The sequence below is a fragment of the Eleginops maclovinus genome, chromosome 20 (genome assembly GCF_036324505.1).
Source record: "Eleginops maclovinus isolate JMC-PN-2008 ecotype Puerto Natales chromosome 20, JC_Emac_rtc_rv5, whole genome shotgun sequence".
In the NCBI taxonomy this organism is placed as follows: Eukaryota; Metazoa; Chordata; class Actinopteri; order Perciformes; family Eleginopidae; genus Eleginops; species Eleginops maclovinus.
Window position 1 is genome coordinate 14,816,441 of NC_086368.1, and position 27,307 is coordinate 14,843,747.

Consider the following 27,307-nt stretch of genomic DNA (forward strand, 5'->3'; position numbering starts at 1 on the left):
AATAGAGGACGTGTGTCTTTCTGTCCGTCATGTCACTGTTTCTTTCCTTCCAACTTCAAATCATTATTACCTGATTGGCTGATATAAGTTAATACTTGAGTTTATAATGTTGGCTAAGCACACTAAAACTGACTTCCTTTTACCTCTCCTGTCTCTCCCACGGTCGGGGCCCAGGGCCTCCAGCCTCCCAGCATCCTTGGTGTGTGGGCTGACTCCAGCTCGGCTTCCTGTTATAGAAATTTGCGGAACCACGTTCCCCACACACACAGACACACACTCAGCGGCCCTGCAGCTATCTGTAGGTATGTGTGTGTGTGTGTGTGTGTGTGTGTGTGTGTGTGTGTGTGTGATGTATACTGTGCTGCTTGCTCATACAATAGTACAGAACAAGTAAAATTGAGAACGTAAGTTTAACAAGTGTTGTAATGTCACTTCACACACATGGTATCAGAAAGAATGTTGAACTGAACTTGGCACACATTAGTCTAGTATACAGCTCTGACAATGGCAAGACATGTCTAGGGATGGAAACAGCGCAAACATTTAGCACTGCTTTTTATCGTAAAGCACATCAACATGGTTGTATTCCCTGTGATCATATAAAATCAATGATTACGCATAATGTAAGGTGGTTATTTATAATAATGAACCCACAAATAATTACCAACTCACTCTGCAGTTCCCATTACCTTCAGGAGCATTGCTGAGTCCTTCAGCTCATTGTTTCGGTTTCCCGTGTGGCTGTAACAAACATATATTTTTTACTTTTCTCAGATTGTATTGTATTTGAGGTTTGAATTCCCCCTTTTTGGTCCCTCTGTTGTTGTTGTATATGTTATTTATTGTGCTTTTGATTGCTAGTTGTGTTTTGTGGTCTAATAATTGACAAAATGGCTACTTGTTTCCTCACTGTAACTATTCCCACTCAGTACCCTCTGCTCTCAAATAATGAATCCTTTCTTGTAGTTTTATTAGAGACCTCCTTATGGAAGAGATGTAGAGCAGGAAATATGTTGTTGATACAGACAGGCTTAGAACACTGGTTTACAAAGTGTCTTAGGCTCTTATAGTCATGTAAGTACTGCATAGGTGTAATTTATAGGCAGCGATGAGTGGAGAAAGGGAGTAGGGTGAGGTTTCAGAAAGTGGACTAATAACCTCACAGCGTCACTCAATCCACAGTGATTGTGCCGCAGCTCCTTGACTGCGTTGTCACGGCAATTTGAGCGGTATTGTACTCATATGTGGCTCGGGGCAGTGGTTCGTGAAGGAAGTATTTTCTTAAATGACAATAAAAAGCACAATAAGAGGGTGTAAGCGAGCGGTTTGATCATGTTTATTTCACAAAAGATCCAGTTTAGAGGAGACGGTGGATTTTCTTACCATCTGTGCACTTGAGTACGGGCAGGATGACTGTGTGAAAATCTCAGGATGAATATCTGCGGTCACATTCTAGACGTGTGACTGTAACTCACACCAGAGCCTCTGTTACCTTCAGTTTTATGTTATACAAAACGGTAGAAGAATTTCTTATTGGTATATTGACCTGTCAGTGTTTCACATTAGATGCCGTGTGTGATTGTCTATGATTGTAAAGGTCAAAGTCTCTCACTGATGTAACTGGCTAACTAGTGCCCACATTGGCTCCAGGATCCTCACAATGGCCCAGGTCTGCCGTCTACACAATAAATACATTGTGCTGAAGCCGGTCTTGTGACCCCAACCTGTCTCTGGTTGTGGTGTTCGCGGCCTGACGTGCTATGTATCTCGCTCATCAGCAGGTCAGGAGAACAAACCCAAAACAAACCAAAAAAAGGACTCTAATCCAAATGTGTGAAAAAGCTTCAGTTTCACTGAGTTGTAGAGTGATGAAAGAGTTAAAAAAAATCCTTATATTAGTTAGTATAGCTTTTTTCCACAAAGTGTTTATTGATAAAATAATTATTTAAAATTTTCCTACGAATTCTGTTTTTGTATAATATCGACTTTTAGCAACTTCAATTTTTCTCGTTGTAATTTAGGCACTGACAGCATTTGTTCATCAGTTCAACATAGTCCAAGTCCTGCGTTTGTACACCCATCGTTTATTTAAATAAAAAACACCTTTCTTTAGTCTCAGATCTATGTTCACTCAAAACAAACCTGTCAACCAAAGTTGCACTTTTCAGATTATTGAAATGTATGGCAATATGTGTCCCTTATCTCAGCAAGCAAAAACACTGACAGATCAATTTAAAAGGGAGCTAAATATCTTAGTTTGCTCAAATTAATCGAGTCCTTATTTGAGAATGATTTCTCTACAAAATATACTGCACTATTTCCCACTCGAATATTATTCCATTAATTTGTTTAAGGAAAATAAGACAGTGTTAAAATGGAGATTTTGTTTCGCAGTGCAGGGTCCTCATTAGATCTCAAACACCTGTTTGTCTATGAGCGAGTGACTGGCTAATGGGGTTAAACTGTTTAGGAAACGCACATTGTCTACTGGCTCATTGAGTTGTAGCAGCTGCAAAGGCCTGCAGTGATTTCTGTCTGAGCAAAACGGCTCTTCTGCGGGTGACAAAACAGCCTCATTCTATCAGCGCTGTATAAAGGACAATACAACAGGGTGTTGTGGCCGCCGCAACAATAGCAGTGAAATTAAAGATGTCAAGAAGCTGGTGGAGGCCGTGTGGAAATGGTTACAGAGGGTTGTGATGGGATGGCGGCAGAGGGGGGGGGGGGGGGGGGCGTCTGCTGGGTTGTATAGACTAAACAGCAGCAGAAGCTACAGGTGAGGCGGATTCATGTCTCCAGTTTCTCTTGGCCCAATTTCCTCCACTTACCCCACCTAAGTGTGTGAAAGAACTGTTAGTCTCCTCATAGTTAGTAAAGTAAACAGTAAATTTTGCTCCTTTGAGATAATTTGACAACCATATTTGATAATAAAACCTGTGAAAATACATATTTTTTGACTTTGTGTTTAAGAGAATAAGTTAAGAATAAGTTGGATAAAAGTATCGTAGGGTGGTGGAAGAGTTAAAGAGGCACACCACACAAATTACAAAAAGAGAAAACCAATAAAAAAAGAGAGGAAATGAAAAACAGCTTGATGGTGGAGGGTGATAGGAGGTGCACTCGTCAAAAAGGCAATCGGTTCAAATAAAAAAAAAGAAGTGAGAAGAAGGAAAGATGTGAAGGACAAGAAAGAGATAGCAGCACACATGTCACATTGGGATACCTTTGTGATCAAAGTCTTATGAGGAAGAATCAGAGCTTTATGGATTTATGTGTGCGGGTGCATGCGGGTTTGCATATTTAGCTCATTATCAGTTTTGACTGCAGTTATTTCCTGTGCTCTGAGTGAGATATCAGAGCTGTGATCTGCCTAGAGGAAGTGAGTGCTGTAAAAAAAATGCTGGAGTTGCAACATATGAGCTGTGTGCTGTGAATGGGTTCAATACTCTAATGCTGTTCAGCTCTGCTCAAGACAACCTGATCACTTAAATCAACAAACACGAACCCCAACACAGTCTTCCTTCTTTTACAAACGTACATTTCTCTCACAACTTCCCTTGTTGGTCTGTCGTCCTGCCTTCCTGTGTCTTGCTGTTTGGTACTATGTGTTTCTTTGTTAGTCTTGTTCAGTTTTACTGCGTTTGTTTCTCTCCAGTAATTTGGTATGGAGCCAAGGAACGGGCCTCTGCTCTGACCTGTTGTAAGATCCGCGGGTCACTGGAAGGTCAGTTTAGAGGCAGAGACACTTGGCCTGCAGCATAAACCCCAAACAATGATTATGTCCAGTCCCTCAGCATCCCTGCTCATGACCATCATAAGGCGCTATGGGTTTGTCGAGGTACAAATCACCAAAATGCGTGTTGTGTGTCCAATTGTTGTCTATTTGTCACATCTGCTCAAACACATGCCACTAAGAGGTGTTTTGCGGTCTTTATTTTTCAGTTTCCTTAGTTTTACCATCAACAAAGGTTTCCTTCCAGAATATCAAAGCATCATTATGCTTAAAACAGAGTGTTGTACAGAAATAAAACAGAAATTAAACTAAACTATAAGGCTGAACTTGATGGACATAAAACCTGCCACACAATGAATGCAAGAATGCATTCAATGAGAGTCTTTGAAAATGTGTATTGCTTCTGCTCTTCTGAAAAGCTAAAATGGTGGCAGTTTGTAGCCTTGCCACCATCAGTGTATAAGAATATATTGATGGATGCACATTATTTCCATATTATTTTGACTTATGACAGCTGGCCTTTAACCTCACCTCAAAGTGTGGACATCTGCAACAGGTGCACTTTTGCCTTCCCACATGAGCTTATGAACTATCGCATGGAGTTTGTTTCTAGCAAATCCTTGTATTTAGACTTATATGGGCCAGCGTAGGTGCAGCGTACCTGAGAAATTGTGTGCCTCCTTCCCTCTATCTGGCCCTCCCGGCCCAGATACCCCGCCTCTCAAATTTCCTGAGGGCTGATCCCTGGGCTTTTTGTCAACTGTGTTATAAGATAGTGGGGCCCAGACGCCCAGTCCCAGGGGCCCTAACACACGGGACGTTAGCCAATGCCTAGAGTGTAGCTCTGTGGGGCCGATGTATTTCTGCCTCCCTCGCTCCTGGAAACTCCCTCCTACTTTCATTGGTGCAACGGGCAGAAGAAAAGAGGTGATTGTTCGGGGACAAGAGGGATGAATTTGTCTGCCTTAGACAGGAGGAGAAAGGCGGTTTGAAAGCGACTTGTCAGTAGTTGTGGATCGAGTGGTTGTTGTGTGTCCCACTTTTCAGAGAATCCACGTTGTGTCAGCATGTTGTCCCTTTTCTGCAGAGCCCGGTCTACAGTCACAGTGTGTGTGCCTGTGCTTGAGTATGTTAGTTAGTCTGCACATCTGTGTGTGTGTCTCTGGTTGCATCACTGCTCCGGAATATTAACATGAGGATACTCGTGCCCAGATTACTCCTTTTTATCAAAATGTATTCTAATAACTGTTTCCTGTCCATCTCCAGCTCCCTTTTCCTGTTTTGTTTTGTTTCTATTTAGAGGACTTTATCTCACATTATGGTGCCTACATTATCATATCTCTTCTCTTAAGGAAACTAAATTTCTTTGGCACATCTCTATTGATGATGTAACTCAGTGAGAGTGTCACTGTGTCTCTCTGAAAGTTTTGTCAGTGATGTGTCGTTAATTTCTCCTCTGGGAGACCGATTCTATCGTCTCTCTTTTGGCTCCCCTCTTAGTATTTTTTGTGCATGTTGGTCCTCAGGAGATCACTTCAGAGACAATAGGCTTTGCGTATCAAACCCAGATCTCACTGAAGCTCGTCCCATTGGTGCAGATTGGACACATGTCAAATAGTCCTCTCAAAAGCGCAGTGTTGGGCCATGTTTAAAAATTAAATGACTACATCACAAGTGTATTTGTCTCTGGATTACAGAGGGAACAATCACACAGCATATTTTATTTTGGTATTCAGGGTCATGCAGTCATTTAGGTGTTGCAATGCTCTGTGCATCTATAACACAGCAACCTTATTTTATAAAGGTTATTTAAAGCTAACAAAATATATCAGATCTCACTCAATACTTCCATTTGAGTTTCAAGTTGCAGATGTGCTTGGATATCAACAGTGTTAAGACAGATAATACAAACTTTTGCATGCACAGCGCCTGCACTGAATTCGATGATGATGCCAATAGGCATCCTGGTTGTGATCAACTGGTTGTGTTTGATCTGTTTTCACCACTTCCTGTCTTTTAGTTAGTTGTTGGTATTAGACATGCATAGCCTTAACTTCTGAGGATCCAGAGGTAATGTGGATGAGTTGTTTGTAGACCCCGGCTCCCTTCATCATTATTAGGGCTCTGAACTGGTTAAACTCTGCTCCTTCCCACTTTCATCTCCTTTATCACTAATCTCTCTGCTAACGCACTCGTCTGAAGTCTCTTCTGGCCATGTTCTCGATTCCTTTAATTGAGTTTGGTAGAAAAACAAATGGTTTAAGGAGGGGGCACTTGTGCAAATGTTAAAGCTGTAAATCTCCCTGGTTATTTAGGATGCCCACCCAGTACCCAAACTCCTCCTTTTAAAAGTTCCTCAGAGAGGTTCACCACGAAAAGAGACTTGTCTGCTTTTTATCTCCTCTTTATGGGAAAATCTCCTTCTGTTATATCGTCTGTAAGGACATGACATTTTAAAAGGGTCTGTGAATAAGTCTGAGTGCGGTGTGGGGGGGCCTGGGAGAATGACAGAGTAAGTGCTTCCAGGGTGAAAGGTCAGGGAAGTCTTGAGAGGAGGCTGCATGCTGCACTTGGGTTGACCCTTTACTGTGTGTCATCTCAAGGCCCATTGCCTCAGGGCAAAGACAAACATCGACCTTATGAGTGACTAAAATCTTCATCACAACACAAGAGTGGAACACTTTGAGATCAGTTTTGTTAGTTTTTTTTAACCTTATTTACCAATTACCTGTATAACTGCTGACCCCTTTCCATGTTATACCACTTTTGTTTTCCATCACAAAATGTTTAATTCACCCCTTACACCAGCTTGAGATAGATACCTTTTTTTAAACAGTAAATGTGTTTTATGAGTCAGAGTTGTCTTCATGTTGTGTGTTACTACAGTTACAAAATGTGACATGATTCAACTGTTTTTCACTGTACTACCACACAATGATAATATTTTTGACCCACAGCTCAATGTGATGCTCACTATGATTGATTAATTATTTCAAGCTAGTTTGTAGCTTAATGGTTATGACAATGACGGGAACTGATGTAAAAGAGGAAACTTACATTTAAATATCTCCAAAGAAAAAAGGAAAATGGTCAGCTATGATCTAAAATATAGGTCACATCGTTAATAGGTTGTCAGAGGAAATGTCTTATGTAACAATAGCATTATGTAACAGATGAGAAGGTCGATTTCGTAAAAGTATTACCCAATGAGCAGATGTAACTGATTAAGTAATTGTGGGAGAACATATGGCTCAACCTGCTCAATTTTTGTCAACATCACTAATCTGCACTGCTCAGTGAAGTCACCTGTTCATTAGAAAATGGTGGTCCATGTCAACAAGGGTTACAACTGTTACATTGAATAATTAACTATCTTTATATAGGTTGTCCTGAAAGCAGAAGAGAGAAACTACTTCTTATGATACCAAAGAAGTTTGAATGTGACCAAAGCCCTTCCATGTCCCGCCCACACAATGAACACGAGTCTTTGTCAGTTTAATAATAGTGGACTTAATGGGAAGATGTTTCTTAGAAACCGTCAAAAGAAAAATAGGTGTTCTCAGTCCTCACTGCAAGTTGTTTATGGTTTCTTTATTATCAACAGTATGCAATGGCAACCAGGCTTTTTTTAAAGCTTTTTGTGACAGGTAGCAAACAGTAAGCATGGATACTCTGGCAGTATGGTAGAAGAGTCGATCAAAGGCATGATATATTGATAGACTAATAGAAAGGTGTACAATACATAGCTTATTTCCCTCGTTCAGCTGCAAAGGTGTTCTTTACATTAGCACCATCTGAAGGTAAAGTGGTTTATACCCCAAAGACTCTTAGAGGAATAGGCAGACATTTTGTGAGCTACGCTTTAATATGTTCATGCTGTCATTTAAGTGGAAATGTTCACACCATTCTCGTGTCTGTACGGTTAATATGAAACAACAGCCTACAGACAGTTAGGTTAGCTCATGAAGCCTTGATTACGCTAGCAGGGAGCTTTAAAAAAAATGTACAAAATATACCATTAAGCACCCCCAAAGTGTATTTGTTTAATCCATGCAAAAAACTAAATTTAAATGCAATGCCTTTTGGTTTTATGGAGGCATATAGTATATATATGCATTTCTTGGCACAGCACAGCAACTTCTGTGACTTCATTGAATTAGCTCAAATAAGTTATAGATTGTTGTTGTTGCATTGTCTTACCTTTGGAACAATACAGACCTTTCTGTTTTCAGTATTTATGCTAAGCTAACCAGCTGCTGGTTATAGCTTCATATTTACCATACAAAATGAGAGTTGTGTCAACCTTCTTAACGTGCAAGAAAGCATATAAGCATATTTCTCCAAATGTATCCATCTAGAAAAAGAGGTGTATAGAAAGATAGAGATCATTTGATGCACAGAATATAAACTAAAGATAGTTATTATAATGGTAAAAGAAACAAATAAGTGTTACCGACATTGTAGCTTTTTTTTATGGTGCCTTTATGAAGAGGGTTATTTGTATGCCTTCGGCATGGTACCTTGACTTAGGTATTAGGTAATATGTAGGAGAGTAAAATTAGCCAAATGAATTTCTGTAGCTATTCTTAATATGAATACTTAATTATTCATCATTGAATAGAAGGAGCAGATGAAATAATAAACTTTATCTTTTTATTTCTTACATATAAATGTTGACCAGCTCAAAGAAAGCGCTTCAGCTAAAAATATATTCATAACTGGGATAACAGTATCCATGTTATGCTTCAGGGGATATAGTAAAAGAAAGAAAATCATTGAAAATAAATTATCTGAATAACAATAATAATTATAATAACAAATAATTATAATAAACAGTGTCAAATTAGTATTCATAAACATTTGTTGTTTGCTTTTCTTTGTGAAAATTCCTTTAAAACTGTCCATAAGCAAAAAAATCCAGCATATTATCATTTAACGTTTCAAAGGTCATCTACCTTGCTGGGGACGTCCCCTTCGTTCTTACACATTTACAATATTCACAGTTAATATAAACCTGTTCGGCACATACTGAGACACACTGCAGTCAGCCCGTCTGTCAGTGGGGACAGAACTATGAGCTGCAACAACATTTTTGAGTTTAGAGGTGGGTGCCTGGCATACGATAAGCAGAAACCTCCTCTCTGTCTTCCTCCACCAAAATAGGTACCTATAGTTAAGAAGTAAAAAGGTCATTTACTCCCACGATACATCTGCTCTCCAAAATACCATGGCGTAATCAATCAAGACACAATCAGGATGAAGACAAACAAACTGCATGTCACTAACATTGTACACACTGTCCTCTAGTGAGACCCTCCTCCCCGCTCACACAACATCTCAGGTTCCCCCAGTGTTCTTACATGTTGTCCCCTCTCAGCCCATGGCCGTCACCATGTTAGAGTGGTGTGGGTGCCCAAAGGAGGGGTGTATGGGGGTGGGCGTGGGAAGCATGTGTCCAGCGTGGCTGAAAGGCGGTAGGTGGCTCATGGACATGTGTCCGGCCAGAGAGCTGAAGTGAGAGCTCTTGTCGTGCAGGCTTTTGGAAAACTCCTCGTAGCTGTCGCAGCCCCTCCTGCTTTTTTTTGATTTGTTGGACATTTTCCGGTTGCGTGTCTGTATTCCCTCCTTTTTCATGGTCATAGGCCGGTTCACCTGTGTAGAGAGGGAGAAGTGAAGGGGTGAGTGGTGTTGTAAGGTTTGGAGGGAAAGTTAAAATCCAGATTATGTCAACAAATACCAAATCCAACTACGCATGAATCCATCTCTTGCTCTCCGACTTCCTCTAAGGCCCTACATCAAATGGCTCCTATGAAGTATGTCATTCTTTAAAATTGGGTTACAAGTGTGCATTATATTTTCAAATACTATAAACTGTATGTTTTGTCCAAAAACAGCTGGGCACTGTAGTTTGTAGAAAATGTTACTCAAAAACTAAAGCATATCTGGCTCTACAATGGTGTGTGTAACTGTGTGGCTCGTGGGTTTTTTGTTTTGTTGTTTTTTTGTTTATTTTTGGCCCGTTGAACGAAGCAATAAGTTATACCAGGCTCTTAATGCACAAAGACTATTTTGTTTGTAGTATTTGATAAAGGATTTGTTTACAATAGGAAAAATATAAAATCCTCACATTCATCCGTAGTACATCTACATCTATTTTGATGCCTCCATCCTTAATGCTATTCATATGGACCCTAATGGCAGTCCCTCTCAACAACAGTCCCACCATTGTGACTCTCAAGGGGATTACGCCTACCATGGAAACAATAAAGCACAAAGAAAGAAAACACCAACGAGTCCACAACAGTGTCTGAGAGTAAAACAGCCTCCCCTCTCTCTCTCTCTCTCTCTCTCTTGCTCTCTCTCTCTTTTTCATTCTGCCTCTCTTATCCTTCAACAATCTGTGTGACCTGCCTGCCTACTTCCCGTCTACTTGACCCTGACAGGGCCCAACTTTGTGATCAGCAGTCAAAGACTTACGTTATGCAGTTTATAATAGAGGCCGCAGGCATTGCACACTGGGTCTCCATTTGCATTGCGCCGCCAGAGTGTGGTGGTGGTCGTCTGGCAGTTAGCACAACAGGTGCCTGCTCGTCTGGCAGCAGACTGTGGAAAGATTCAAGCTTTGATTAGAGCTCAACCGAACAAGAGACAAAGCAAAGTTCACTTCAGGAATACATACATTGTACATACAGTATGTGCAACGTATGGGACAAGTACATTTTATGACATTAGGGCAACAAATATATATATATATATATATATATATATAGTATATATATATTTTTAAATATTATTTATTGTTGGACTTGCTGATTACAAGCTCCCAGATAATATAATTTTCCAATAACTATCATAAACTGGTACAAAACTTGAAAAACGATTAATTGATTTTTTCCATTGTTACTAATTAATTATCTGTGGGAGTGTCACATCACTAATCAATCAAATCAAAAATCTGAAATAGTTGATTTGAAGACAATGAGTTTGTGGGAGACGGTAGATTTCAAATAAATAAATTCACATGCAGACAGCTTAGTTAAGTTTCCCGGTTATAAATGCTGAGAGGAGCAGAAATAGCCGGAGGGTTTTAAGGGAAATTAACACCTCATTATTTGATGCTTTAATTGAGTTAGGTCTAATTTCCAAGTGCATTTATCTTGCATCTGAGTCAAAATGTTCTTATCAAGGTATTATCTATCAAAACATGAAATAACCTAGATATTTTTATAATTACTATCCCAAAGGGTTTTAGTTCTCTGAAAATCATGTGCCCATGGTCTTATAGGTCAAACCTCAGCTTCCATAACTTTCCCAATCCCCTTTTTTAAATTGCTAACTGAGCTGTACTTTCTCTGTTATGGACGGAGAGCTTGACCACTATGAAAGGAGGTCCGAGCCTATAGTTAGGGGGCCGCAGCAGGAAGCAGGCGCTGGCCCCGCTGCTTTATCTGGATCGGTCAGATATCCGGATAGGAAACAACTGCAGGGCTGCGCTGAACACTAGACACTGCAGCCCTGTGAGCTCCAGCCGAGCCGCATGGAAACCAGGCCTGATATATGTCTGTAGTATATACTATTAGAGCTAACAGACACCGGGAAAAAAACGCTCGTAGATTTTGTTTTAGACACACAGCTGTTTGCATTGACGGTCTGCACGTCAGCATCGATAGATGTATAACTGCTTCTCGCAGCGATGTACACTCACATCATCCCGCATGCGTCAACTAACACTGCGGTTGAGTGAATTCAAAAAAGTTTGTCTCAAACTGATCGTTATGGTTGATTATTGTTGTGAGTATTTATCATTATTATTTTTCTCGGGTAGTCTTATCTCATTTTTAACCGGAAGCCTTTTCTCGGTTGATCGTTTTCTCCTTGAATGAGTGTAAAGTAGTGCACTTTTATGGTGCGTCTGCGCATCAGATTATAAAATGCTTCTTTGAGCTCAAAAGGCTGCTTTTGATACTGTTGACTCGTTTATTCCAATTCCATTCATCCATGATTCCTTCATAATATTTTATTTTTATAACCATAACCATAAGTCCTTGTACAAAAGTCTGATGGCCCACTGCCTACAATATTATAGGCTACACAAAATACACTCACTGGAAAACTGTCCTTTTCAAAGCTGCGTCTTCCTACACATGGTTACAGTGGGCTGCATATTATTTTCCAATTATAATGAGAATGATCTAAAAGTAATAATTATTTTTTTATTTCATTTATTATTTTCCCCAAGGTCCCAACCATGTCAAAATGATCATGCAACATAATGTATTTATATATATATTTGTATGCATGGCTTTAAGGTATTTAATTCAAATAGATTTCAACCCCTAACAATGTGACTCCCCTAACTATGTTAGGTTAGGTATTGCATCGGCTTACTTTATGTGTTTAAAAGTTCTGTTTGATGAGTGTGACCTGAGCTGTCAGACCTACTCCCAGCAACACTGATATTTGAAGCAGTTCATAATGGAAAATAACTCCCAAACTGCTCTGCCATTTTTACATGAGGACAGGCTGTCCTTAAAAAACAAAACAAAAATCCATAATGTCCCTCTTGTGACTTTAAAAACAGACCTGTCTCCAGCTTTGTGACAAAGTTTTTTCACAGCTTTTTTTGTTTTATTTATTTCAAAGGTTTATTCAACCAAAAATGTTGGAACATTAATCATTGAGTTTATTTGAGATTTGGAAATTCAGATTTGCAGTTAGTGGTTTACACTGGACACATACTGACTTAATCAACTCCCCCTACAAACAATAAACAGAAAAACCTGAACACAGCAGCAATATGAGCGTAAGCTGTCAAGCAAGGCCCTGTTTTTTTTTCAGGGATGCAGAGCTGGCCCTGCTATCAATGACAGAATCAGAAGTAGAAGTAATAATGATAAGAGAAACAACACGGATAGTCCCTCTCTGCTAACAGCTCGAGCAAGAGGTGAGCACGAAGCACAATTCCTGGAAACTGTTTGGGAAAATATAACTTTCCTGGAATTGTACCTCCCCCCTCTCCCTCCTTCTTACACCCTTTTATTTACTGCCACCACCACCACCACCATCAACACACACACACACACACACACACACACACACACACACACACACACACACACACACACACACACACACACACACACACACACACACACACACACACACACACACACACACACACTGGTGGGACTTACCAGTCTTCGTTTGGGTTTGATTAGCGGTCTGTTCTGGCCATTCATCTTGTGGTACAGCCCACAGGCGTTGCACAGGTAGTGCCCAGTGCTGTCCCGTCTCCACAGAGGTGTAGAGGTGGCTCCGCAGTTCACACACTCACGCCCCTCTGAAGAAGAATACACAGTGACGTCTGTGAAATCAAATGTATATCTGACTGATTACAAATTCCAACTCATGTTTTTTGGTAAAATTCGATGATTTTGAGTATGGGCATGGATCTATAAATTGTGTTAATTATCTTTTCTAACTAATTCTTACATTCTCCCCTCAATAAGTTATGCATGCATGCACTCAGATGTGTGGGGGCACATTAGATTTCACAAAGCACCTTCAACACTCTGTGTTAATGAGAGTGAGGAGAAAGCAATGGCGTCTGAATGTGACTAGAATATAATTTAGTAACATTCAATTTAATATCAATACCACAAATTTTATCTGTTCGAGTTGTGCATTATCAGAAGTACAAAACAGCTTAAAGTTTAAGAAGACTTTGCTCTACAATCAGTAAATACAGTATATTTCCACTGTGCGGAAAAACCTCTATTTCTTAAACATCAGTTCAACAACAAAGCTTCACTTCTACAAAATGTACGCCTGGTAAAACCACCTGGAGCAAGCAATGCCATTTAAAAGTAATCATCCTCTAACTTCTGTAAAAGTCGTAAACCTACATTTTATTATTTTCCATTAAAAACAATTTATTAAAAGTGAGTTTATGTTATCCTACACATATTTCCTTGTTAACAAACTAAACTCAATCAGGCTGGGAGACTCCTGTCTGTAATCAAAGTAGAATCAGGACAATGTATTAATGTCTTGTAACAGAGATGTGACTCCTAGCCTAAATACTGAGGTTCTTGGCTCTGTGCGCCGGTGGATCTTCCTTTCACACCTCTGGGCTGGTTCCAGCTCACTGTTCTGCTGCAGCCAGCTCAGGCGTAATTACACAGTTACGGTTAACAAAGAGGATTATCAAAGTGGCTTTGTGTGAGAGGACTGTGGAGTGCAGGCTAAGGCCTTTGCAAACATTTTTTGAAAAAATAAATACAGATCTATTTTATTTGTTATTCTTCTAAATCAATCAAAAGCAGCTTGGTGATGCTATAATCAAAGCCTGCATATAATGCTAGTTGTGTTTACATAAATCAAAAGAAAATTAATCCAGTTACACTTACATTAAATTGCTTTTACAGTATGTTAGCTTTTTAAACAATGAATGATTCAGTAAATCTGGAGAAAATCTTTGATGACAGAAAAAAAGCTTTCTCATTGGGGGATTTGATTTGATTGGTAAATGTTTTACCCTTTAAATAATTAACATTCTATTTTCTCTGTTATAATGTTATTGTGTCATAAGGAAAAGTAAATAATCGTTTTATATGAATATTTATAGATTCATTTCTCAATTAGAAATGTGGCAAAACCAAACGATGCATTGCTGCACAAAAAATAAACTTTGCACCACGGTAATTTACAAATGCATGAAGTTACTTTGTAATTGTGTACTGTAGTTTTAGTTTAGTTTAATAGCCACTGACTATAGCACAGCAGAGATAAGATGGTTAAATAAACTTGCACAGCTTCTAACTCCAAATACTGTCTTAATATTTTCGAGCTGTAATATATTTTTATTTTTACTATAGGCCTACTGTCTTTTCAGGGTGACTCACCGGTGCAGGATCGTGTCTTGCCTTTGTTCCTGGAGAAACTGGAGGATCCTCCCAGCAGGCTGCCGTGGTGAAACAGGCTGCTGCCGTACTCATGCGACGGGAGAGAGTATGTGGGATACGTGTGTATGGGATGGTGAGTAGGGGGGTTCTGTGCGTTCATGGAGGCCAGGCTGCTCCTCAGTGGACTGCAGCCCTCCATCTTCATTCCCTCGGATAACGACATTTGGTATTTGATAGGGTCCTTCTCGTCCATTCTAGAGGCCGGTGGAGAGGCGGCCCCCGGGTCCGGTGATACGTCCTTAGGGGGAGTAGGGGGGAATGTGTACAGATGCGGGCTGGAGTGAGACGGCGGCGTTAACGAGGAAGCGGAGACCGTGTTTGAGTTGCTGCTGCACGGATAGACCGCAGAGAGGCCGCCGGGGGACGCGGAGCCCGGGTGGTGCAGGCTGGGCTTACTGAAGGGACTGACAGCCCAGGCGTTGTGGTGGTGAGCAGACAGGGCTGCTTTCCCTCCGTCCAGCCATGAGATCCCCGGGCTGTGGATGAGATGAGGTCCAGTCAGACGAGCTGGAAAAAAGATTAAAACGTTTGTTTATTTTTTTTACAAGGCAATGACATGCATGCTGATTTAGTGTATGGTATTTGGATGCAAATAAGAGACGTGTTGATTGTCTGCACATTGTCCTCATTTAATTAGTAAAAAAATAAAAAATTCACAAAGATATTTACAATCAAATGAGTATTTCCTTATTTAAAATACGCATTTAACATGATCCTAAATTGTACATATGCACATTTTCGTAATAGTACTTTTATTCATTTGTTTACTCGGGAGAATTCCTCAAAATATTTGAACCTCTAGCAGTATATTTACACATTAGGTCAGACAAATGGTAAACATTTAATCAACGTTGAAACGGCAGAAAACTGTCACATAATCTGAGTCAGTTAAAAAAATAAAAACATATGTAATCGATTTCCGAACAAAGGGCTACTCAATTCAACTCTACTTTTTACAGTTCATAGCCTTATATTTAATATTTAAAAAGTATCATTTCTGTTTCTGTCTTGCAGCCTGTGCTTTAACTAAAGTTGCACCCTTGTGTTGTGGCTCAGCTCACCGTGCGCTTGGCTGTAGGTCACTCTGGCCCGGGCAGAGTTGTGGTAGTACGGGTTTCCCTGTGAGTCCAGGTGATTAAAGAAAACATCCACCTCATCAGGAGGCAGGAGCTGAGCCGTGGGCTCCATGTAGTTGTGCCCCAAGCCGTGGTGATGAGAGTCAGGGTGTTGTCCGTTCAGCACGGCGTGGTGATGCATCCAGCGGGGCTGATCAGCAGCCACATCCATCTCTGTGGCGAGCTGTGGCGAGCTGTGCAGAGTAAACGAATATCCAGTGGGGTGATCTAATATGTCCTTACGAGACTCTAAGTGTCCATTTACAGTTGGTGACTTTGTTTGTGTTCCTCTGACTTAAATTCCTCTCTTCTCCCGGACACCGATTCGAGTTTGACACTGGAAACCTGCAAGAAGCATTATGTTACTATTTGAAATGCAGCAGTGTTGCGCACCCGTTTTTAAAAAAACGCCCTGCTCATGTGGTGCATGTAGTGATGCAATTTAAGATTTAAAATGCCCACCGAAACATATTTATTATCACATCACTCACTCACCACTCTCCGCCACAACCCAATGCACCAGACAATCATTATACCCAATGCGATACTCATCATGAACAATAACAGAACCAGGCCGTACCTTTTCTAGGGATATTTTATCCACAGCGTCCGATCAGCTCTCACCTATTTGGAAAACTATCCTCTTTTCACTGCTGCAGGTCCTCTGCTGTAGTCGGCTGGGTTGTCAGAGTAAACTCCGTCCACTGGGACTTAAAGCAACACGTATGGCGTGGCTGACAGCGCGGGGCAGGCTTTTCAAGCTCATGGGCGGAGTCTCCATTAAAGCTTTGACTCAGCCAATTGCAAAGCACCTCTGCAAAACCTCAGAGGCGGTTCCCCACACCAGAAAACCACTAAGATGCTTTTTTATAACTCATGTAGAGACATATCTTAGCAAATATCATCACCTTGTTTTAGCTTATGATATTGAAGGTGTGTCTGAAACAATATATATATATATATATATATTCAAATAAGCTGTTCACAAACATTTCAAAGCTTATTTCCCTATAGCCTATTGGACTAGCTGTGACTATTTTTCGTAATGGCACAACATGGAACCACAGGAAAATGATTATACAAAGAAATACAGGCTATCTGTGGTAACATTGAAAGGAAAGAGACACTTACATGTACACACAGCAGCTACAACTACCTATCAGTAATATGCACGACGTTCAGTCTGACTGCATGTTTCTACTGCATGGAGATGCTTTAAGGAAACTTCCATCAGTTTACTAAATGTTTGGGAATGTTCACCTTTTAGTTGTTTAGGTTTAATATACTTGTTATTATGATGGGTGAGAGTGTTTTTTTGTTTTGTTTTTTTACTGTCCTGATTTCTGTTGGTCGAGTTAAAAGTTCAGTCTCTCTCTTCCCTCGCGCGTATGATTGACAGACAATAATTGAAGAGGAGCGCGTGCAGCCGTCACTCCCGCCTGCTTGACGCCGTTTCATGACGTCAGTGCATTTTAGAGAGGGAGAAAAAAACTGAATCAGGACATGAACTTTTTGTAAGGAGGGAGAGAGAGACGGGGGTTGCCCGGAGTCTGCTGCAGTCCCAGTGGATGAACTCGAGGAAGGACACTGATATTTACTTTGTGCTGCAGCATTAATAATACATCATTGCTGTATCCTCCTGAAGCTGCTGTGATTTCGAAGAACAGGCCAACAAGCACTGCGTGGCAAACTACTGCCAAGGTGCTCACTGAATATTAGACCAAATTAGATTAGAAAGTTAGAAAATTCCGTTTGCTCAAATCAAGCTCTTTTTTTTGGCACAAAGCATCTCGGTTATATAGTTAATGCAGTCTTTGCATGAACACAACTGGAAAAATAAATTGCTGATATGCAACAGTTTTTTTTTAATTGGAGTGTATAGCTCACATTATATGTAGCTTTGAGAAATCTAAAAGGTCATGTTCAGAAATGTGATGAAGTTGAATTTTACGCATGGCCAAAACCTTTCTGAAATGAAATAGGCTTACCAAAAGAATACAAAAGTTATTATTCCTAATTTGCCAAATAGGCTACGAATATTCACAAAACGTCCATGAGGATATTGACTTTGAGTCACACAGGTGGATCTAACTGGATGTTTTATCGCCTTCTCTTGTTTTCCTACATCTTGCAGCAAACGCCAAATTCAATGATCCTCAGCCCTTTGCTTTTTTCATCATGATGTGTGTAGTGTAGCCACTTTGATGATTAAGAAATACAATAATAATAATGAAGTAACAACGTTAAAGGGTTGTAGCTACAATGGTTTACAAAATTTAAACAAACCAAAATGTGCTGCTAATATTATTCATGATCACGTTCGTATTTATTTGCGGTACATTGCCTGTTATCCATCCATCTATCTTTCTATCTTCTATCTATCTATCTATCTATCTATCTATCTATCTATCTATCTATCTATCTATCTATCTATCTATCTATCTATCTATCTATCTATCTATCTATCTATCTATCTATCTATCTATCTATCTATCTATCTATCTATCTATCTATCTATCTATCTATTGGTATTTTCTCATGCGTAAATTATTTAATTACAACTGCCTTTAATGCTGCATGGTGAGCAAAAACCTTGATGATAATTATTATATTTAGATCAATCTGTTCTTTGTCAGATTGCAACTGAATGTCATTATTTAAGCTACACAGAAACAACCATTTCTTTCCAGCAGTATTAAGAGGAGATCTAGCGTATAGTCTGAAGAAAGCGGAACACACTGGAGGGACAAGTGTGGCAGCATTAGAGCTCATTAGCATGATAATGTGGAAATACATGCTTTGAGTGTGAGCCCTTTTGATCTGGCGTGGCGATAAAACCTTATCGGCGACGAACATCCACTTCCATTTTAGGATTTGACATTAATTCAATCCGCCTTTCTTTTTTGTACTGCTCTTTTTCTCACACAAGAGATGGAGCAAGAGAGAGGTCGCAGGCCCAGTCAGCTCTGAGAATGTCATTATAGGACTGACGCTGAAAGGAAGTGTTTTTACCTCATAATAAAGATAAAAAAAGAAATGTCACAATGGTATATTATACAACAAAAACGACAAAAGATACCTTAATTAATATATACGTTTGTTATTACAGTAGTTGTATTTTAATTGAAGCAGAAAAAATATAAAGTATGATTTATAATATAAGTATATTGTATTTTTATTCTTTTTGTGATTTCTTTTGTAACATTACTGTACTAGGCTCAGACTTTTATTTATTCTTATTTGTACTGTATCGCCATAATTATGTTCTGCACTGAGCTCCTTATTGACGTAGTTTGTGTGTGTGTGTGTGTGTGTGTGTGTGTGTGTGTGTGTGTGTGTGTGTGTGTGTGTGTGTGTGTGTGTGTGTGTGTGTGTGTGTGTGTGTGTGTGTGTGTTTGTGCGCGCGTGTGTAGTCGCTCCCCCAGATTGAAAGAGAAATCCAATGCTGGTGAGATCCTTGGGTCCCACTGATTATAACCCATCCCGGGGTAATTTTTCATCGGTGCTGGCTAATCTTTGTTCTTTGTGAAGATAATAAATAGCCTAATCGTTATCAGCGAGCTGCTGAAGGTGTCGGGGAGAATGGGGGCTGATCGGCCCGGGAAATAGGCTCTAAAGTGCCGCGGAATAAATGGCATTTCTTATCTCTCTCTCCCAGATTATCGCCGCCTTTTCAAACTCGCACAACAAATACATCTAATGCAGGGAATGCATCATTTACTGGAGCAGATCTGTGTAAATGATAGATAGAAAGATTAGAGGAAGGGGGTTGCATGGCGGGGTGGAAAGCATGGTGTTGGCTATTATTTACAAGTTTAATGTCCTGCATGTGCAAAGTCTTTATTTGATGTATTTAGACAGCATAAATACAGCTCGCTTTTACCATTATTTTTTAAGGTTATCTGCGTGAGCCATCTGAGGGTTCCGGTTCTTTGTTGTGGATCTTATTTCTTTCATGTTGGATTTGACTGGATAAGAGTTAAACAGACTTAGCCACTTCTACCCAGGGAGAAAAATATATTTGAATAATGTTTTCATCTGTCTGATTTTGAAAATGCGAGAAAGCGTGATGAAACCGGGTATAAAGCGGTTGGTTACTAACAGGCCATGTTAGATTTTCTGGAGATTTTAAACTCATATGCTATAGGAGAAGTGTACTATTTAGTTTATTTTCATTTGTAAATATATCTGGCAGCACGTTATTGTGCACTTGTAATTAGCAGCACGTTATTGTGCACTTTTTTAGGGAAGATTATTTGATAAAACTATTATCAAATCATAACCAGACATACCATACCATACATACCAAATGTGTCTTTCTATGATATGTCATTATGCCACCTCTTTTTTTTTTCACAATAATTTCCTCAACACCTCTAGACTTAATTTAATTATTTTATTTGGAAATCTTGAACTTCCTTTTCTGGTTAGTCTTGAACAAAGGTACACATTAAGAGTTAAATAAACAGTAATAAGGTTAACATGTTGACACATCTACCACACAAAAATGGTATTTGCCTGCTTCACACAAAGATGAAACATAAAGATGTCTTGTTATGCACAAAGAAAGAAGAGTAGCCTTTTCATTATTAGAATTGTGCATGTGTGTGGGGAGTGACCAGTTATGGCAGAAAAGGTATTTTCCATTATATACAAACTGGATGCTTAATAACTTGGCAGCTGCAGCAGCCCTGGGTGCTGCTGATGGTCTCCAGGGTAACAGAGATAACAGCGCAGTCATTTTCCATATCTTACAGTCTATTATATTCAAGGATTAGTTCTCCTTCCCGAAAAAGGTCAAACATAAAGTCAAGCAACCAGGAGTGCTCCTTCTCCTCCTCCTTCACCTATACAGTGACAGAGCATTTCCCATTTTCTTTATATGATCTAGTTAAACCAGTGTATTGACCTTTGCTGTCATGCTTTGATAGATGGAGACCTCCCACAGCAGACAACAAACAGGCCTGACATTAACTCTTATTTATGAGCACTCTGTGTTAGTGGTGAACAGCAATTTTTTTTATAATGACATTTTTCCTGTTACACTTTTGTCTTGTGAAATCCAAATTCCCTTACCCCTTTTATTCATTCTTACAGACATATTGCTTTTTCTTGAGAACAGACAAACAAACCTAAATATGTGGTATGCAATATGCAGCGCTTTCAAGATGTTCTGTGGTTTCTGTGGCTAAATATTTCAGGTGTCTCTGAGAATACATCCTACAACCAACAATTTGTCTTGCTCAATAAAATATTCAAATAAACAAAGCTGATTTCATGTCCATTTACAAATAACCTGTAAAGTATGTAAAATAACCCAATCTAAAAATGTGTATTGGATTGAATTAAACCTGATTCGCCAAAATCTAAAAGTGATTCACCATTTAATTAATTAATAAAAACATGTTAAGTTTAGTTATTTTCATAAAAAATATATTACATGATAAATAAAATGAAGTACTTCAATTATTATTAATATTTACATTTAAAATTATGTTTTCATGATTTTGTTTATTTTAAATGGTCATACAGTTTAATTTGACAGATTTGTTAATTTTACGTGACATTCTGACTCACCTGTCAGCCATGCCGTCAATGTAGTGGTGGGGATACTATGATGAGTAAATCCTTTCTGAAACTTGAACTCGTCCACAGGAGGCAGTGTTGAGAAAGCCAAGTCTACAGCATACTGAGCATACTGATTCTGCTGTTTACTTGAATACCATGTTTAAGTACAACTGTGATGTATATTAATCATTAAGTGTTTACATTTTCTCTACCTAATACTTCTACTACAATAAAATATAGGAGCAAATATTGGACTTTTATATTAAAAACATTATTTGATGGCTCTATTCGCAAGTTACTTTGCAGATCCATATTACACTACATTTACATTTACATTTACAGTTTATAAAGTCATTGGCATTATCTTAACCTTTGACAACATCAACATTAAAGTGATGGAATCCAATAATGTAATTTACATTATTCTGAAATTGGCCATTTCGCTTAAAGATAACTATCAGAATCAGAATTCCTTAATTCGTCCCTCAGAGGGGAAATTGACATAGTTGCTGCATAGTTAGACCCTAAAAATAAAAAATATAACACTATAAGATTAAAAGGTATGCACATAGTATTTAAAATGAAATCAAATAAAGTACAAATGTACAAAGGTACACATTCAGGGCACTGAATTATGTTAGCAGTATTTATCAAATAAAATGTGTGTAACATTGTAGAATACTGTGTGATAGCTGGTGATAAAAAATGAAATGATGTATTAAACGGTATTTATACTTTTTATTTACTTACTTTCCAAACTGGACTCAGTGCGAAAAGTGAACTCTCCTGTTAGTTATCTATCTCACTGACAGTTCCCAGTATCTCCAGTATCTTCTGAATGTCCCTGCTTGATCTTTTCCTTCACTGGTTGTAGTCTTGGGAGTCTTTACAAAGTCTTTAGAGGTCAGAGGTTCACTAATTCACTTCCTGCCCAGAGAGCAGCAGGAAGTGAAAGTTTACTGCACCTTGTCACTAACAACCTGTCAATCAAACTCAGCTTCACCGGAGCTGTCCAGGGAGTTGTAGAATTCAAAACACCACTTTTTTCAAACCTGTGTGTGTTCATCAGTTTCAGACAGCGGGGCTTTATTTTGTCTTGACGTGAATCCAGATCCTGTGTGCGTGTGCTAGTGAAGCTAATGTGGAAGTGCCAAAAAATCTGTATTGTTTCCAAAGAACAACAGTGCTAAGAGAAGTCTGAGTGTATAAAAGTCTATGAGAAAATGACAACACTTCTTACATGACTTATTACCTCAGTATTTTGTACACTAATGAGTTCACGGTCTCAATCCTTAGTGTTAAGTCTCCTTCAATACAGCATGATGATCATTTTTCAAATATCTTCTTTATGTAAGATTTTTAATAAATGTCGATATGCTTTTGGATGTTGATACTTCAAATGACCTGTGATTGAAAGGTCACCACCATGGTGCTGTTCACTTAAGGAGCATTCCATTTTTTCCCACACATTGTGTTTTCAGTTCATAAAGGTTTACTGTAACATATTGGTTTCCTAAGATTGTTTTGTTTATCAGAATACGTTTGTTAGTCCCAAAGAGGGGACATTTACATTGTTACAGCAAAAGTAAAGTGGCAAAATATTAATTAAGAGGCATGAAGCAAGCATAAAATATTAAAAGATAACAAATTACAATTTAAAGTAACTTAACGTAAATGTAGCTCCATCCTGTTGTGCCACCACTGGTTCCAAAAAATAACAGGCAACAACGAAGACCACTTTTTATATAGATTCTATAGCTATTTACCTGGATAGTGATGACTTTAAAATATACTTTGGTCTGGATAAAAGTGCTGAACGAACTGTTTAATGTTGACATCCATATAGCCACGATGCTTTCATGGAGCTCAGGCGGACTGACTTTGGCTTGCTTTTCCTCATTTCAGTCACTCAGACTATTTAAATCAATGTTTCATAGAGGAAAATGGTTGACATTGATGGCCTTTACTACCAGCGAGAACTAAAGGATGTATAATAACGTGTCCACACCATAAGTGACAAAGACTTTACCGCAGTTTGTTAGAGCATCTGTGTACTTTGTGTTGTCTCAAGATCAAGTTTGTGTGTGTTAGTCTCTTGTCTTTGTGTTTGATCCTCAGTGATTGCGAGTCTATAAATCCCCTGACACTCCTCCTCCTGTGAAGAACTGTTTGCTCCTTAAGCTGATTTTCCAAAGCTAACCTGTCCTGCCTGTCACCCACCACACACACACACACACACACACACAAAAACACAGTGAATACATAACATCTTATCCATCTCTTACATTACTGTTTTGCTCTGTTCAAGTAAGGGTTGCAGTTCCAAGGCTGCGTGCGTGCGTGCGTGTGTGCGTGTTTAGAAGTGTAGTTCAGTATAAAGGATGTGGTAAAGCAGCCTAATGGTCAGCTGTGTTTCTCGTCTCTGTCACTTTCTCACTTGCAGAAAGTTTCGCGAAAAACAAACCCACACACATACTGCTCATTTTTCATACTTTTTTAAACACTCTGCATGTTTGTTGGTTTATTAATTGTCAAACGCTTTCCTGGTATTTGGTGTGGATTACGATGAGCTGCTTTTAACGGGGTGGTTTCCTTTCATGTGTGTTTGTGTCAGTCTGTATTATCAGACTAGATAATCCTTTGATTTCAGAAATACGGTCTGCCTGATCAGCATTCTCAATCTCATCACCTTTTCCTCTCGCTACAGTTTTTTTCCCTCCTCCTTTCTATATCAGAGTGACAGTGTGGTGGATTATATTTGAAACAGTCAACACCAGAGACTCTGATACAAACTGGAACCAGAGCGGGCAACTTATGGTAAGCATTATCCCCAAATATTGTCCTGGGCATTAACGTTTTAAACAGTATTTCTGCCTGGATACATTTTTGTTCTTCTTTTACTTACACAAATATTTAACAATGGCACAGATTGACTTTAAAAGCTTTTGTCTTTTCTTACAAATCAGGAATATGACTCTGACATGAAAAGATAAACTGTACTGATCTGCTTCTCTCAGTAAACAGAAAACCTACACTTACCATACACCTGCAATAACTGGCTTTCGGACCACTTGGGGGCAGTGGACATTAGTTGCAATCACAACACTGAAATAGGATACCTAACTAAGTTGAACATTTGACATTTTTAATGTTAGCATGTGACATTTCAAAAATATGTCAATAAAGGTGAAAGGTGTTACAACAGGAGGCCTCAACCATTAGTCTGTCCCATTTTGTTTCTGAGAAGCATTTTATAAGAAGGTTTAAAACATTGTTATCATGAATATTCAAACCAAATCTTCTAATCATAATCATACTGAGTTCTCATCAGCCCATTATCCGCAGTGTCACTAGAGTCTATGACAGCCACCATTTACAACCATGTAGGGAAATGTACAGTGGTATGCAAAAGTTTGGGCACCCCTCTGAGATTTCATGACAATTTGCTTTTCCTTTATAATAGAAGATCACAGCAACAACATTTGTTTTCCTACAAAGATGTAGACGTTTTAGTGTTTTGCAGACCAAAATTCTTAGGGTAGCATTACATAGTTTTATTATAATAAAATAAAATGCAAAAAATGGGATGTGCAAAAGTTTGGGCACCCTTATAAATAGCATTCATTTCAACACCTGTACGGATTTATAGCTGACAGGTTGCTGCACAAAATTGCTTTGATTAGCTCATTAGACCTTCAATTACAAAGACAGGTGGAACCAATCATGAAAAAGGCTATTTAACATAGGTAATAGCTGGCTGTGCCTGGCCTAGGTTCTTTCTTAGGGAGTGGCAAGATGGGGACCTCAAAACAACTCTCCACTGACCTGAAAGCTAAGATAATCCAACATTATAAATTAGGAGAAGGGTACAAAAAATTATCTGACAGGTTTAAACTGTCTGTCTCCACAGTCAGAAACGTAGTTGTGAAATGGAAGGCCACAGGAACAGTCCGTGTGAAGGAAAGATGTGGTAGGCCGACAAAAATAGGGGAAAGGCACAGGCGAAGGATGGTGAAAATGGTCACAGAGAAGCCACAGACCACCTCCAGAGAACTACAACAACATCTGGCTGCTGATGGTGTAGTTGTTCACCGTTCCACAATCCAGCGTACTTTGCACCAGGAAGAGCTCATTGGAAGGGTGATGTGCAAAAAGCCTTTCCTGAGTGTTAATCACAAGAAGAGTCGCATGAGGTATGCAAAAGCACATCTGGACAAGCCAGAAGCATTTTGGAACAAAATACTGTGGTCAGATGAGACCAAGATTGAGTTATTTGGTCATAACATGAACAGGTATGCATGGCGAAAAAAACACACTGCATTCAATGAAAAGAACTTGTTGCCCACTGTAAAATTTGGTGGAGGATCTATCATGTTATGGGGCTGTGTGGCTAGCACAGGTACTGGAAAACTTGTTAAAGTTGAGGGCCACATGAATTCCTTACAGTACCAGGAGATTCTTGACAAGAATGTTCTAGAGTCAGTCACAAAGTTGAAGCTACGCCGGGGTTGGATTTTTCAGCAGGACAATGATCCTAAGCACCGATCAAAATCCACCAAGGAATTCATGCAGAAGCACAGGTACAATGTTCTGGAATGGCCATCCCAGTCCCCAGACCTTAACATCATTGAAAATGTATGGATTTATTTGAAGAAGGCTGTCCATGCACGGAGGCCAAGAAACCTGACTGAACTGGAGACGTTTTGTGTGGAAGAATGGGCCAAAATACCACCTGCCAGGCTTAAGGGACTTGTCTGTGGCTACAGGAGGCGTCTACAGGCCGTTATTGCAGCAAAAGGAGGCAATACTAAATATTAATGGAATTATTTCTTAGGGGTGCCCAAATTTATGCACATGCCTATTTTTGTTTGAATGCACATAAACATGTTTCTGTTTGACCAATAAAAGTTATTTCACTACTGAGATGTTTCTGTTACCATAAGGTATAACATATGTTAAAATGAAGTTGCTGCTTCAAAAGCTCAGCAAGTGACAAACTGATGCAGTGGTTTTCCTAAGGGGTGCCCAAACTTTTGCATACCACTGTATATTATTATTAAGCAGACAATAAACAGACGTTTTGAGTCAATTACACAAATATCTTACTCCATTGCTACTCAGTGTTGCAACATTTCACACACAACAGCCTCTTGGGTGTCTTCCCCTCCCTGAAAAAAAACCTTTTTCACTTACTTGTAGAGATCTAGAAATGACAAGATATGGAGTGAGGGCTGCCTCATGGCGCCCTCTGTGTCTTCCCCTCCCCTCCTCCCCCCAGCTCCTCACCACATCAGGATACACTTGTTCTGGTGAATTCCGGTTTCAAACGGAACGCTGCATTACTCTGGTTTTCTGCAGGACCAGTTTTAAAAGCAGGCACATACTGTCTCTCGGTGGCCCTGTGGTCAGGGAGGGGGAGGCTCCAACGGCCTGTTGTACTCACACACCTTTGAAACCTCACCCGCTCCTGCTTCCTCCCACTGAGCCTTCCTCCCCTCCTCATCGTCGACAGATCACATGTTATCACAATGAGAGCAGATTAAAGAATAAAAAGTTATTTGACAGCAGGCCGAAGAAGCTCCTCACCTTCTCCCACCTCTTTAACGCTGCCACATCACTGATTCCTTTTCTGCTGCAGACTCACTGGTGTTGAACCTGCACGGTGAATACTCTGCATAAATCAGTAAAACAGTATTGTGAAGTTATAAAAAAGGCCATGAAAAAAAGTTTACATTTCTTAAACTTTCTGCAATATAGTCCAAGTTTTGACCTTTGACCTCATCATTTCTATGCTGCCCCTGAACTGTAGCACTGCAATGAGTTGTTTAGGTCAATCAATCTATATGATTAAATATCAAACCACCAAAAATGCATTTTAACATTTTGTTAATCAAAGCTGTCTTTTTTGTACATAGACAAAAAAACAC

The 27,307-nt window shown here is 39.4% G+C and overlaps 1 protein-coding gene across 2 annotated transcripts; it reads right to left on the minus strand.

Annotated features, from left to right (window-relative positions):
• Window positions 1-7,303: 7,303 nt before the first annotated feature.
• gata2b (GATA binding protein 2b) lies at window positions 7,304-16,554 on the minus strand. 2 transcript variants are annotated; one of them, XM_063911350.1, is made up of 6 exons: window positions 16,393-16,554; window positions 15,759-16,157; window positions 14,638-15,204; window positions 12,928-13,073; window positions 10,211-10,336; window positions 7,304-9,385 (listed from the first exon to the last, which is right to left on the minus strand). In XM_063911350.1, exons 2-6 carry the CDS (start codon window positions 15,982-15,984, stop codon window positions 9,107-9,109), a joined length of 1,344 nt encoding a protein of 447 aa, XP_063767420.1. In that variant the 5' UTR covers window positions 15,985-16,157; window positions 16,393-16,554; the 3' UTR covers window positions 7,304-9,106. The 2 variants fall into 2 exon arrangements, with proteins under 2 accessions (XP_063767420.1, XP_063767419.1); XM_063911349.1 differs by having other exon boundaries at window positions 12,928-13,097.
• Between the last annotated feature and the right edge of the window lie 10,753 nt (window positions 16,555-27,307).

Bases quoted from the DNA above. Each gene is read 5' to 3' on its own strand.
- gata2b (XM_063911349.1), bottom strand. From the start codon at position 15,984: ATGGATGTGGCTGCTGATCAGCCCCGCTGGATGCATCACCACGCCGTG. The intron at 15,205-15,758 runs GTGAGCTGAGCC...TCTTTTTTCCAG, and splicing joins GACCTACAGCCAAGCGCACG to CTCGTCTGACTGGACCTCAT. The intron at 13,098-14,637 runs GTGAGTCACCCT...TTGATTTCACAG, and splicing joins CAAGACACGATCCTGCACCG to ACGTCACTGTGTATTCTTCT.